The sequence below is a fragment of the Pelodiscus sinensis genome, chromosome 4 (assembly GCF_052426305.1).
Source record: "Pelodiscus sinensis isolate ZL-2025 chromosome 4, ASM5242630v1, whole genome shotgun sequence".
NCBI classification, from domain to species: Eukaryota; Metazoa; Chordata; order Testudines; family Trionychidae; genus Pelodiscus; species Pelodiscus sinensis.
Window position 1 is genome coordinate 2,751,153 of NC_143055.1, and position 14,275 is coordinate 2,765,427.

Sequence of the window (14,275 nt, forward strand, 5' to 3'; positions counted from 1 at the left end):
GGGTCCTGTCTAGCCAGCCCCGGGATCCTGGCCACTAGCCCCACATGCGGGGTCCTGCCCAGCCGAGCCCGGGATCCTGGCCTCCAGCCCCACATGCGGGGTCCTGCCCAGCCGAGCCCGGGATCCTGGCCTCCAGCCCCACATGCGGGGTCCTGCCCAGCCGAGCCCGGGATCCTGGCCACCAGCCCCACATGCTGGGTCCTGCCCAGCCGAGCCCGGGATCCTGGCCACCAGCCCCACATGCGGGGTCCTGCCCAGCCGAGCCCGGGATCCTGGCCACCAGCCCCACATGCTGGGTCCTGCCCAGCCGGCCCCGGGATCCTGGCCACCAGCCCCACATGCGGGGTCCTGCCCAGCCGAGCCCGGGATCCTGGCCACTAGCCCCACATGCGGGGTCCTGCCCAGCCGGCCCCGGGATCCTGGCCACTAGCCCCACATGCTGGGTCCTGCCCAGCCGAGCCCGGGATCCTGGCCACTAGCCCCACATGCTGGGTCCTGCCCAGCCGGCCCCGGGATCCTGGCCACTAGCCCCACATGCTGGGTCCTGCCCAGCCGAGCCCGGGATCCTGGCCACTAGCCCCACATGCGGGGTCCTGCCCAGCCGAGCCCGGGATCCTGGCCACTAGCCCCACATGCTGGGTCCTGCCCAGCCGGCCCCGGGATCCTGGCCACCAGCCCCACATGCTGGGTCCTGCCCAGCCGAGCCCGGGATCCTGGCCACTAGCCCCACATGCTGGGTCCTGCCCAGCCGGCCCCGGGATCCTGGCCTCCAGCCCCACATGCGGGGTCCTGCCCAGCCGAGCCCGGGATCCTGGCCACCAGCCCCACATGCTGGGTCCTGCCCAGCCGAGCCCGGGATCCTGGCCACTAGCCCCACATGCGGGGTCCTGCCCAGCCGAGCCCGGGATCCTGGCCACTAGCCCCACATGCGGGGTCCTGCCCAGCCGAGCCCGGGATCCTGGCCACCAGCCCCACATGCTGGGTCCTGCCCAGCTGGCCCCGGGATCCTGGCCACTAGCCCCACATGCTGGGTCCTGCCAGCCGGCCCCGGGATCCTGGCCACTAGCCCCACATGCTGGGTCCTGCCCAGCCGGCCCCGGGATCCTGGCCACTAGCCCCACATGCGGGGTCCTGCCCAGCCGAGCCCGGGATCCTGGCCACTAGCCCCACATGCTGGGTCCTGCGCAGCCGAGCCCGGGATCCTGGCCACTAGCCCCACATGCTGGGTCCTGCCCAGCCGAGCCCGGGATCCTGGCCACTAGCCCCACATGCTGGGTCCTGCCCAGCCGGCCCCGGGATCCTGGCCACCAGCCCCACATGCGGGGTCCTGCCCAGCCGGCCCCGGGATCCTGGCCACTAGCCCCACATGCGGGGTCCTGCCCAGCCGGCCCCGGGATCCTGGCCACTAGCCCCACATGCTGGGTCCTGCCCAGCCGAGCCCGGGATCCTGGCCACTAGCCCCACATGCTGGGTCCTGCCCAGCCGAGCCCGGGATCCTGGCCACTAGCCCCACATGCTGGGTCCTGCCCAGCCGGCCCCGGGATCCTGGCCACTAGCCCCACATGCGGGGTCCTGCCCAGCCGGCCCCAGGATCCTGGCCACTAGCCCCACATGCGGGGTCCTGCCCAGCCGAGCCCGGGATCCTGGCCACTAGCCCCACATGCGGGGTCCTGCCCAGCCGAGCCCGGGATCCTGGCCACCAGCCCCACATGCTGGGTCCTGCCCAGCCGAGCCCGGGATCCTGGCCACTAGCCCCACATGCGGGGTCCTGCCCAGCCGAGCCCGGGATCCTGGCCACCAGCCCCACATGCTGGGTCCTGCCCAGCCGAGCCCGGGATCCTGGCCACCAGCCCCACATGCTGGGTCCTGCCCAGCCGGCCCCGGGATCCTGGCCACTAGCCCCACATGCGGGGTCCTGCCCAGCCGGCCCCGGGATCCTGGCCACTAGCCCCACATGCTGGGTCCTGCCCAGCCGAGCCCGGGATCCTGGCCTCCAGCCCCACATGCGGGGTCCTGCCCAGCCGAGCCCGGGATCCTGGCCACTAGCCCCACATGCGGGGTCCTGCCCAGCCGAGCCCGGGATCCTGGCCACTAGCCCCACATGCGGGGTCCTGCCCAGCCGAGCCCGGGATCCTGGCCACTAGCCCCACATGCTGGGTCCTGCCCAGCCGAGCCCGGGATCCTGGCCACCAGCCCCACATGCGGGGTCCTGCCCAGCCGAGCCCGGGATCCTGGCCACTAGCCCCACATGCTGGGTCCTGCCCAGCCGAGCCCGGGATCCTGGCCACCAGCCCCACATGCTGGGTCCTGCCCAGCCGAGCCCGGGATCCTGGCCACTAGCCCCACATGCGGGGTCCTGCCCAGCCGAGCCCGGGATCCTGGCCACTAGCCCCACATGCTGGGTCCTGCCCAGCCGAGCCCGGGATCCTGGCCACCAGCCCCACATGCGGAGTCCTGCCCAGCCGGCCCCGGGATCTTGGCCACTAGCCCCACATGCTGGGTCCTGCCCAGCCGAGCCCGGGATCCTGGCCACCAGCCCCACATGCTGGGTCCTGCCCAGCCAGCCCCGGGATCCTGGCCACCAGCCCCACATGCGGGGTCCTGCCCAGCCGGCCCCGGGATCCTGGCCACCAGCCCCACATGCGGGGTCCTGCCCAGCCGAGCCCGGGATCCTGGCCACCAGCCCCACATGCGGAGTCCTGCCCAGCCGGCCCCGGGATCCTAGCCACTAGCCCCACATGCGGGGTCCTGCCCAGCCGGCCCCGGGATCCTAGCCACTAGCCCCACATGCGGAGTCCTGCCCAGCCGGCCCCGGGATCCTGGCCACCAGCCCCACATGCGGGGTCCTGCCCAGCCGAGCCCGGGATCCTGGCCACTAGCCCCACATGCGGGGTCCTGCCCAGCTGGCCCCGGGATCCTGGCCACTAGCCCCACATGCGGAGTCCTGCCCAGCCGGCCCCGGGATCCTGGCCACTAGCCCCACATGCGGGGTCCTGCCCAGCCGGCCCCGGGATCCTGGCCACCAGCCCCACATGCTGGGTCCTGCCCAGCCGGCCCCGGGATCCTGGCCACTAGCCCCACATGCTGGGTCCTGCCCAGCCGAGCCCGGGATCCTGGCCACCAGCCCCACATGCAGGGTCCTGCCCAGCCGAGCCCGGGATCCTGGCCACTAGCCCCACATGCGGGGTCCTGCCCAGCCGGCCCCGGGATCCTGGCCACCAGCCCCACATGCTGGGTCCTGCCCAGCCGGCCCCGGGATCCTGGCCACTAGCCCCACATGCAGGGTCCTGCCCAGCCGGCCCGGGATCCTGGCCACTAGCCCCACATGCTGGGTCCTGCCCAGCCGAGCCCGGGATCCTGGCCAGCAGCCCCACATGCAGGGTCCTGCCCAGCCGAGCCCGGGATCCTGACCACCAGCCCCACATGCGGGGTCCTGCCCAGCCGAGCCCGGGATCCTGGCCACTAGCCCCACATGCGGGGTCCTGCCCATCTGAGCCCGGGATCCTGGCCACTAGCCCCACATGCGGGGTCCTGCCCAGCCGAGCCCGGGATCCTGGCCTCCAGCCCCACATGCGGGGTCCTGCCCAGCCGAGCCCGGGATCCTGGCCACCAGCCCCACATGCTGGGTCCTGCCCAGCCGAGCCCGGGATCCTGGCCACTAGCCCCACATGCTGGGTCCTGCCCAGCCGAGCCCGGGATCCTGGCCACCAGCCCCACATGCTGGGTCCTGCCCAGCCGAGCCCGGGATCCTGGCCACCAGCCCCACATGCGGGGTCCTGCCCAGCCGAGCCCGGGATCCTGGCCACTAGCCCCACATGCGGGGTCCTGCCCAGCCGAGCCCGGGATCCTGGCCACTAGCCCCACATGCGGGGTCCTGCCCAGCCGAGCCCGGGATCCTGGCCACTAGCCCCACATGCGGGGTCCTGCCCATCTGAGCCCGGGATCCTGGCCACTAGCCCCACATGCGGGGTCCTGCCCAGCCGAGCCCGGGATCCTGGCCACTAGCCCCACATGCGGGGTCCTGCCCATCTGAGCCCGGGATCCTGGCCACTAGCCCCACATGCTGGGTCCTGCCCAGCCGGCCCCGGGATCCTGGCCACCAGCCCCACATGCTGGGTCCTGCCCAGCCGAGCCCGGGATCCTGGCCACTAGCCCCACATGCTGGGTCCTGCCCAGCCGAGCCCGGGATCCTGGCCACTAGCCCCACATGCGGGGTCCTGCCCAGCCGAGCCCGGGATCCTGGCCACTAGCCCCACATGCGGGGTCCTGCCCAGCCGAGCCCGGGATCCTGGCCACTAGCCCCACATGCGGGGTCCTGCCCAGCCGAGCCCGGGATCCTGGCCACTAGCCCCACATGCTGGGTCCTGCCCAGCCGGCCCCGGGATCCTGGCCACTAGCCCCACATGCGGGGTCCTGCCCAGCCGGCCCCGGGATCCTGGCCACCAGCCCCACATGCGGGGTCCTGCCCAGCCGAGCCCGGGATCCTGGCCACCAGCCCCACATGCGGGGTCCTGCCCAGCCGGCCCCGGGATCCTGGCCACTAGCCCCACATGCGGGGTCCTGCCCAGCCGAGCCCGGGATCCTGGCCACTAGCCCCACATGCAGGGTCCTGCCCAGCAGGCCCCGGGATCCTGGCCACTAGCCCCACATGCTGGGTCCTGCCCAGCCGAGCCCGGGATCCTGGCCACCAGCCCCACATGCAGGGTCCTGCCCAGCCGAGCCCGGGATCCTGGCCACCAGCCCCACATGCTGGGTCCTGCCCAGCCGGCCCCGGGATCCTGGCCACTAGCCCCACATGCTGGGTCCTGCCCAGCCGGCCCCGGGATCCTGGCCACTAGCCCCACATGCTGGGTCCTGCCCAGCCGAGCCCGGGATCCTGGCCACCAGCCCCACATGCTGGGTCCTGCCCAGCCGAGCCCGGGATCCTGGTCACCAGCCCCACATGCTGGGTCCTGCCCAGCCGGCCCCGGGATCCTGGTCACCAGCCCCACATGCTGGGTCCTGCCCAGCCGGCCCCGGGATCCTGGCCACCAGCCCCACATGCGGGGTCCTGCCCAGCCGAGCCCGGGATCCTGGCCACTAGCCCCACATGCAGGGTCCTGCCCAGCCGGCCCCGGGATCCTGGCCACTAGCCCCACATGCTGGGTCCTGCCCAGCCGAGCCCGGGATCCTGGCCACTAGCCCCACATGCTGGGTCCTGCCCAGCCAGCCCCGGGATCCTGGCCACTAGCCCCACATGCTGGGTCCTGCCCAGCCAGCCCCGGGATCCTGGCCACCAGCCCCACATGCGGGGTCCTGCCCAGCCGAGCCCGGGATCCTGGCCACTAGCCCCACATGCTGGGTCCTGCCCAGCCAGCCCCGGGATCCTGGCCACCAGCCCCACATGCGGGGTCCTGCCCAGCCGAGCCCGGGATCCTGGCCACTAGCCCCACATGCGGGGTCCTGCCCAGCCGAGCCCGGGATCCTGGCCACTAGCCCCACATGCTGGGTCCTGCCCAGCCGAGCCCGGGATCCTGGCCACTAGCCCCACATGCGGGGTCCTGCCCAGCCAGCCCCGGGATCCTGGCCACTAGCCCCACATGCTGGGTCCTGCCCAGCCGAGCCCGGGATCCTGGCCACTAGCCCCACATGCGGGGTCCTGCCCAGCCGAGCCCGGGATCCTGGCCACCAGCCCCACATGCGGGGTCCTGCCCAGCCGAGCCCGGGATCCTGGCCACCAGCCCCACATGCGGGGTCCTGCCCAGCCGGCCCCGGGATCCTGGCCACTAGCCCCACATGCGGGGTCCTGCCCAGCCGAGCCCGGGATCCTGGCCACCAGCCCCACATGCGGGGTCCTGCCCAGCCGAGCCCGGGATCCTGGCCACCAGCCCCACATGCGGGGTCCTGCCCAGCCGGCCCCGGGATCCTGGCCACTAGCCCCACATGCGGGGTCCTGCCCAGCCGGCCCCGGGATCCTGGCCACTAGCCCCACATGCTGGGTCCTGCCCAGCCGAGCCCGGGATCCTGGCCACTAGCCCCACATGCGGGGTCCTGCCCAGCCGGCCCCGGGATCCTGGCCACTAGCCCCACATGCGGGGTCCTGCCCAGCCGAGCCCGGGATCCTGGCCACTAGCCCCACATGCGGGGTCCTGCCCAGCCGAGCCCGGGATCCTGGCCACTAGCCCCACATGCGGGGTCCTGCCCAGCCGAGCCCGGGATCCTGGCCACCAGCCCCACATGCGGGGTCCTGCCCAGCCGAGCCCGGGATCCTGGCCACTAGCCCCACATGCTGGGTCCTGCCCAGCCGGCCCCGGGATCCTGGCCACTAGCCCCACATGCTGGGTCCTGCCCAGCCGGCCCCGGGATCCTGGCCACTAGCCCCACATGCTGGGTCCTGCCCAGCCGGCCCCGGGATCCTGGCCACTAGCCCCACATGCGGGGTCCTGCCCAGCCGAGCCCGGGATCCTGGCCACTAGCCCCACATGCGGGGTCCTGCCCAGCCGAGCCCGGGATCCTGGTCACCAGCCCCACATGCTGGGTCCTGCCCAGCCGAGCCCGGGATCCTGGCCACTAGCCCCACATGCTGGGTCCTGCCCAGCCGAGCCCGGGATCCTGGCCACCAGCCCCACATGCGGGGTCCTGCCCAGCCGGCCCCGGGATCCTGGCCACTAGCCCCACATGCGGGGTCCTGCCCAGCCGAGCCCGGGATCCTGGCCACTAGCCCCACATGCGGGGTCCTGCCCAGCCGAGCCCGGGATCCTGGCCACCAGCCCCACATGCTGGGTCCTGCCCAGCCGGCCCCGGGATCCTGGCCACCAGCCCCACATGCTGGGTCCTGCCCAGCCGGCCCCGGGATCCTGGCCACCAGCCCCACATGCGGGGTCCTGCCCAGCCGAGCCCGGGATCCTGGCCACTAGCCCCACATGCGGGGTCCTGCCCAGCCGGCCCCGGGATCCTGGCCACTAGCCCCACATGCGGGGTCCTGCCCAGCCGAGCCCGGGATCCTGGCCACTAGCCCCACATGCTGGGTCCTGCCCAGCCGGCCCCGGGATCCTGGCCACTAGCCCCACATGCGGGGTCCTGCCCAGCCGGCCCCGGGATCCTGGCCACTAGCCCCACATGCGGGGTCCTGTCTAGCCAGCCCCGGGATCCTGGCCACTAGCCCCACATGCGGGGTCCTGCCCAGCCGGCCCCGGGATCCTGGCCACTAGCCCCACATGCGGGGTCCTGCCCAGCCGAGCCCGGGATCCTGGCCACCAGCCCCACATGCTGGGTCCTGCCCAGCCGAGCCCGGGATCCTGGCCACTAGCCCCACATGCGGGGTCCTGCCCAGCCGAGCCCGGGATCCTGGCCACCAGCCCCACATGCTGGGTCCTGCCCAGCCGAGCCCGGGATCCTGGCCACCAGCCCCACATGCGGGGTCCTGCCCAGCCGAGCCCGGGATCCTGGCCACCAGCCCCACATGCGGGGTCCTGCCCAGCCGAGCCCGGGATCCTGGCCACTAGCCCCACATGCGGGGTCCTGCCCAGCCGAGCCCGGGATCCTGGCCACTAGCCCCACATGCGGGGTCCTGCCCAGCCGGCCCCGGGATCCTGGCCACTAGCCCCACATGCGGGGTCCTGTCTAGCCAGCCCCGGGATCCTGGCCACTAGCCCCACATGCTGGGTCCTGCCCAGCCGGCCCCGGGATCCTGGCCACCAGCCCCACATGCTGGGTCCTGCCCAGCCGAGCCCGGGATCCTGGCCACTAGCCCCACATGCTGGGTCCTGCCCAGCCGGCCCCGGGATCCTGGCCACTAGCCCCACATGCTGGGTCCTGCCCAGCCGAGCCCGGGATCCTGGCCACTAGCCCCACATGCGGGGTCCTGCCCAGCCGAGCCCGGGATCCTGGCCACTAGCCCCACATGCGGGGTCCTGCCCAGCCGACCCCGGGATCCTGGCCACTAGCCCCACATGCGGGGTCCTGCCCAGCCGAGCCCGGGATCCTGGCCACTAGCCCCACATGCGGGGTCCTGCCCAGCCGGCCCCGGGATCCTGGCCACTAGCCCCACATGCGGGGTCCTGCCCAGCTGAGCCCGGGATCCTGGCCACTAGCCCCACATGCTGGGTCCTGCCCAGCCGGCCCCGGGATCCTGGCCACTAGCCCCACATGCGGGGTCCTGCCCAGCTGAGCCCGGGATCCTGGCCACTAGCCCCACATGCGGGGTCCTGCCCAGCCGGCCCCGGGATCCTGGCCACTAGCCCCACATGCGGGGTCCTGCCCAGCTGAGCCCGGGATCCTGGCCACTAGCCCCACATGCGGGGTCCTGCCCAGCCGGCCCCGGGATCCTGGCCACTAGCCCCACATGCGGGGTCCTGCCCAGCCGGCCCCGGGATCCTGGCCACTAGCCCCACATGCGGGGTCCTGCCCAGCCGAGCCCGGGATCCTGGCTACTAGCCCCACATGCGGGGTCCTGTCTAGCCAGCCCCGGGATCCTGGCCACTAGCCCCACATGCGGGGTCCTGCCCAGCCGAGCCCGGGATCCTGGCCACCAGCCCCACATGCTGGGTCCTGCCCAGCCGAGCCCGGGATCCTGGCCACTAGCCCCACATGCGGGGTCCTGCCCAGCCGAGCCCGGGATCCTGGCCACTAGCCCCACATGCGGGGTCCTGCCCAGCCGGCCCCGGGATCCTGGCCACTAGCCCCACATGCGGGGTCCTGTCTAGCCAGCCCCGGGATCCTGGCCACTAGCCCCACATGCTGGGTCCTGCCCAGCCGGCCCCGGGATCCTGGCCACTAGCCCCACATGCTGGGTCCTGCCCAGCCGGCCCCAGGATCCTGGCCACTAGCCCCACATGCAGGGTCCTGCCCAGCCGAGCCCGGGATCCTGGCCACTAGCCCCACATGCTGGGTCCTGCCCAGCCGGCCCCAGGATCCTGGCCACTAGCCCCACATGCGGGGTGCTGAACACCAGCCCCAGCTCTAAGGGGCTCTGAGGGGCACAGATACAGGTAAAGGGGGGTGCAGCTTAGCACCCCTACTCCACAAATTGCTCCCACACCTCTGCCCCGGCGTCAGGGGAGCTCTGCTGAGGGGCGCCGGGTGGCTGACGACCATTAGCCAGATGTTACCTGGTTTCAGTGGAGCCCACGGCTGGCCAGGAGGAGCCCTGGGCTGGGGGAGGAATCCCCGGGTGAGCAGAGCGGCAGGTGGACCACAGGGGCCTGGAGGGCGTGCTCCGAATACAAGGCCACGGAGCCCTCACCTGCGACCCCGGCAGGAGGGTCAAAGACAGGCAGAGTTCGTGGCACTGCCCCTGGCAGCAGAGCTCACGGCTCCCTGTGTGTGGCCCGTGGCCAGCCCAGGCGCGTCCCACATGCATAGGGTTGCCAGATGGTTTAACAAAAAATACCAAAACACCCCCGCCCCCCCCCAAAAAAAATCCACTGGGGGAAAAAATCTGTTGAGCAAATAAAAAGGGGGGGGGGAGGCCAAAGTTGCTGAGCAAAAAAAAAAACCCCAAAATTAAAAATTAAAAAAAAAAAAAGAACACTGCGCCTTTAAATGGCCCCACACTCCTCACCGGGCTTCTGTCCGAGGGAAACAGGAAATACCTGGGTTTTTTCTACCAGATGGGGAACCTGAATAACAGACAGTCCGGTCCGGGTGAAAACCAGACACCTGGCAACCCTACACAGGCGGGTTTGGGCCTCTGGGGCTTGTCCCAGCAAATTCCAACCAGGCGGGATTCTGTAACTTTTCCAGGAAGACGAGGCCTGCTCGACCCACAGCTAACCACAGCACCCAGCCGCACCTGGAGCAGCCCACCCGGCAGCAGCACCGGGAACCCCCGCCTAGCTGGACTGGACTGCAAGAGCCACAGCGAGAGAAGGAAATGCATCCCCCTTGCAAGGCGAGCGGGAGATGGAGCCAGCCTGGGCGGGAGAACTAACTCGGGGCCAGGCTGCCGGGGCAGGCCCCCTCTCCTCTGGCCCTTCCAGGCCTTCCTCCCTCACCCGTCCTCGTCCTTCTCCCCTGGCCTGTCCCCACTCCTACGTCAGCTGTCCTCTCTCAGTGGCATAGGTTTAGTGCTCACCTTCCTTGGAACGTTGTATCTGTCACCCGCAGGACGGCTGTGAGCACCTGGAGCCCGGCTGTGACAAATCCCAGCCTGTTTCTTTTTTAATTCTAACCACGCTTGTCATCAACACCATAATCTCCCAGCCACGCAACTCCCCAGTCACAAAATAAAGAAAGGCGCAAAGTGCACGACGCCGGCGTCACAAGGAGCAGTCCCCTGGCCTGACCCTGCGGAGAGGAAGGCAACGGGCACGCCGGGCCGGCTTTAAGCCGATTCGGCCGATTCCCCGGAATGGGGCCCCGTGCCTAAGGGGGCCCTGCACCTGGGTGTGCGATGCACGTGCAGTGCCACGGGCGCGTTACGCATGAGCGGGGCTCCTGGGCGCACAACGCATATGGAGTGCCGCCCCGGTTGTGCGGCGCACACGCAGCACCACCCTGGGCGCACGGCGCACACACAGGGCCCCGGGCGCACGGCGCGCACACACAGGGCCCCGGGCGCACGGCGCGCACACACAGGGCCCCGGGCGCACGGCGCGCACACACAGGGCCCCGGGCGCACGGCGCGCACACAGAGGGCCCCGGGCGCACGGCGCGCACACACAGGGCCCCGGGCGCACGGCGCGCACACACAGGGCCCCGGGCGCACGGCGCGCACACACAGGGCCCCGGGCGCACGGCGCGCACACACAGGGCCCCGGGCGCACGGCGCGCACACACAGGGCCCCGGGCGCACGGCGCGCACACACAGGGCCCCGGGCGCACGGCGCGCACACACAGGGCCCCGGGCGCACGGCGCGCACACACAGGGCCCCGGGCGCACGGCGCGCACACACAGGGCCCCGGGCGCACGGCGCACACACACAGGGCCCCGGGCGCACGGCGCACACACACAGGGCCCCGGGCGCACGGCGCACACACAGGGCCCCGGGCGCACGGCGCGCACACACAGGGCCCCGGGCGCACGGCGCGCACACACAGGGCCCCGGGCGCACGGCGCGCACACACAGGGCCCCGGGCGCACGGCGCGCACACACAGGGCCCCGGGCGCACGGCGCACACACACAGGGCCCCGGGCGCACGGCGCACACACACAGGGCCCCGGGCGCACGGCGCACACACAGGGCCCCGGGCGCACGGCGCACACACAGGGCCCCGGGCGCACGGCGCGCACACACAGGGCCCCGGGCGCACGGCGCGCACACACAGGGCCCCGGGCGCACGGCGCACACACAGGGTCCCGGGCGCACGGCGCACACACAGGGCCCCGGGCGCACGGCGCGCACACACAGGGCCCCAGGCGCACGGCGCGCACACAGGGCCCCGGGCGCACGGCGCGCACACACAGGGCCCCGGGCGCACGGCGCACACACAGGGCCCCGGGCGCACGGCGCACACACAGGGCCCCGGGCGCACGGCGCGCACACACAGGGCCCCGGGCGCACGGCGCGCACACACAGGGCCCCGGGCGCACGGCGCGCACACACAGGGCCCCGGGCGCACGGCGCGCACACACAGGGCCCCGGGCGCACGGCGCACACACAGGGCCCCGGGCGCACGGCGCACACACAGGGCCCCGGGCGCACGGCGCGCACACACAGGGCCCCGGGCGCACGGCGCGCACACACAGGGCCCCGGGCGCACGGCGCACACACAGGGCCCCGGGCGCACGGCGCACACACAGGGCCCCGGGCGCACGGCACACACACAGGGCCCTGGGTGCGTGGCTCGTGCGCGGTCCCGCCCCTGAAATCGGGCCCCACAGGGACGCTCTGGCTTGCAGGATCGAGCCCTTAACCCTAGCTGTCCTTCACGCCTGCTGGACTAGGGGAACTCTGGAGCCGCTCTTCAGCCTCTGACGACGGAGGGGCACCGCAGATGGGGCTTGGCCCTCCAGGGGGATGTGCCCAGCCGTGACGTACCGGGCTGGGTCTGGGCACCTCTGAGAGCGTCTGCTCAGGGCAAATTGCTCCAAACAAGGGCTCTTACCAGCCCCAGACTGGAGACCTTCCCAAACCGGTCACAAACCAGTCCCAACGAGCAAAACCCCTCAGGCAACCCAGCTATCCCTGTGCCACAATCAGCCCCTGGCCTAACACACAGGTGAGGGGCTATAGAACCCAATCTCACCTACCCCAAATGGGTTCTTCCGGTCCCAAGAAACCAGCCACAGATCCCAGGTCAATTTCCCCTCTGGATCTTCCCCACAAGATCATGCTGAGCCAATCCTTTAGAATCTAAAAATCGAAAGGTTTATTACTAAGGGGAAAAAAAGCCTGAGAGTGAGGTTGTTAAAGTATCCTACATTACATGCCTCGAATCTCCCAGTTCTCGATGCACTCGCAGCAGAGATGTTATAAACTGCTATCTTAAAAGTCTCTGGTTACATCCTATGTCCGGATGGGCCCACGGTTCTTTCCGGCTCGCTGTCCCTCGCAAAGCTGCATCTGGAATCAATAGTAGAACTGAAGTCCACATGGAGGGTGCCACATGGCACTTATATACCTCTCCTGGCATCCTCCCGGCCAGAGCAGGTCGCATGGTCGAGTGACCGATCTGTTTCACATGCTGGCAGCTGTCATGCCCCGGCTGGTTTGCAGGTCTCCAGGTTTCCAGACGCATTCCTCAGGGGTGTGTTGGCACCGAGAGATCCATTGGCCCTGGAGCTGTGCTAATTAACACAGTCACTGGCTGAACATTGCTCTCTCAGACAGAGAGCCTTCCAGCATAAGCACAGAGCACATGTTTACAGCTCCACATACAGACATCACACAAGTACATGAAGAGCACACACAGAATCAGTAGGACACAAGCTTTCATGTGATACCTCACATGGCCCCCTTTGTTCAGACTTTGGGGCAACCCACCCCCCCATGGGTGCAGCAGTGATCTTTAAAATCCAATAACGTGACACCAGCAACCCACATTCAACCCTCCTGTGTCTGATTTACCTAATGGCAGCTACGGGAGAGAAGGCATTGCACAGCTGTGGCCTATGGATGGTTCTCCTGATGGGAATGTATAGATTATAAAGCTGGAAATGGGATCCATCTAGGATCCATTTAGGATTATAAAGAGGCGGGATCACTTGACAATTCCCTGTTGTGTTCCTTCCTTCTGGAGCACCTGGCGTTGGCCACTGTGGGCAGACAGGACACGGGGCTGAATGGACCTTTGACCTGACCCAGTGTGGCTGGTTTTATGTTCTTATAAAGCCACAGGGGACCACCGTGACTACTCAATCCAACATCCTGTACAATTAATTGCCGGGGTTATTCCTGCTGGAACTGGAGCAAATCTTTTAGAAAAACAGCCAGGCTTGATTTTAAACTTGCCAGTGACGGAGAATCCCCTCCCCCAGCCCTTGGTAAATTATTTACCCCCACGTAGAACTATAACAGAGTTTAAAGAGAAGCTAGATAATTTCATGGAGGTTAGGTCCATAAAAGGCTATTAGCCAGGGGATAAAATGGTGTCCCTGGCCTCTGTTTGTCAGAGGCTGGAGAGGGATGGCAGGAGACAAATCGCTTGATCATTGTCTTCGGTCCACCCCCTCTGGGGCACCTGGTGCTGGCCACTGTCGGCAGACAGGATACTGGGCTAGATGGACCTTTGGTCTGACCCAGTCCGGCCGTTCTTATGCTGTCAAATGACTCCTCTGATGTCGTCCAGCCTCGACTTCCAGCCCTCAGACAGCATTAGACCTTGGGCAGCAAAGTGGACCAGGCCTCTGCTACCAAATCTGTGTCCCCGTGTAGATCCAGCCCTTTAAACAAACCCAGCTGCTTACCCCAACGCTGCCCGCACTTTGCAGGATGCCTGGGTGTGGAGTTCCGCTTTGGTCCATTGTAGACACAGGGGCCAGTCGTAACGTTTGGGTCTGGATCCCGGCTTTTCCTGAAGTCCTTGTGTGATTGGGTCAGAGGACGCCTGGTCGGGTCCCTCTCTAATTGTAGCGGCAGGGGGGTGGACAGGCAGAGCCTGGCAAATCCATGGGTGTGCACTTTACATCTGTGGGGTTTCACATCTGCCCACATGGACGAGGCTACCTACAGATCTTTACTGCAGATGTGAACACAGGTGCCAATTTGATATCCCTGTGGGGCTCAGCTGATAGGGTTTGAGTTTCTCTCCAGGTACAGAGCAGGGGCTCCGTAGGTCAGTGTGACGACGCGTTGGGGTCCCCCGTCTCCTGCACCCCCGAAATGGCACGAACAGACTCTGCCAGCCAGTAGAA

The 14,275-nt window shown here is 69.3% G+C and overlaps 1 protein-coding gene across 1 annotated transcript in view; it reads left to right on the top strand.

Moving 5' to 3' along the window:
- The window catches only part of SIGLEC1 (sialic acid binding Ig like lectin 1), a 72,037-nt gene extending 61,529 nt beyond the window's left edge, over nt 1-10,508 (top strand). Inside the window, exon 22 of the mRNA XM_075931078.2 lies at nt 9,724-10,508. Within this exon, the coding sequence (XP_075787193.2) occupies nt 9,724-9,753 (30 nt within the window). The 3' untranslated portion in view covers nt 9,754-10,508. The remainder of the gene's footprint in view (nt 1-9,723) is intronic.
- The last annotated feature ends 3,767 nt before the right edge of the window (nt 10,509-14,275 follow it).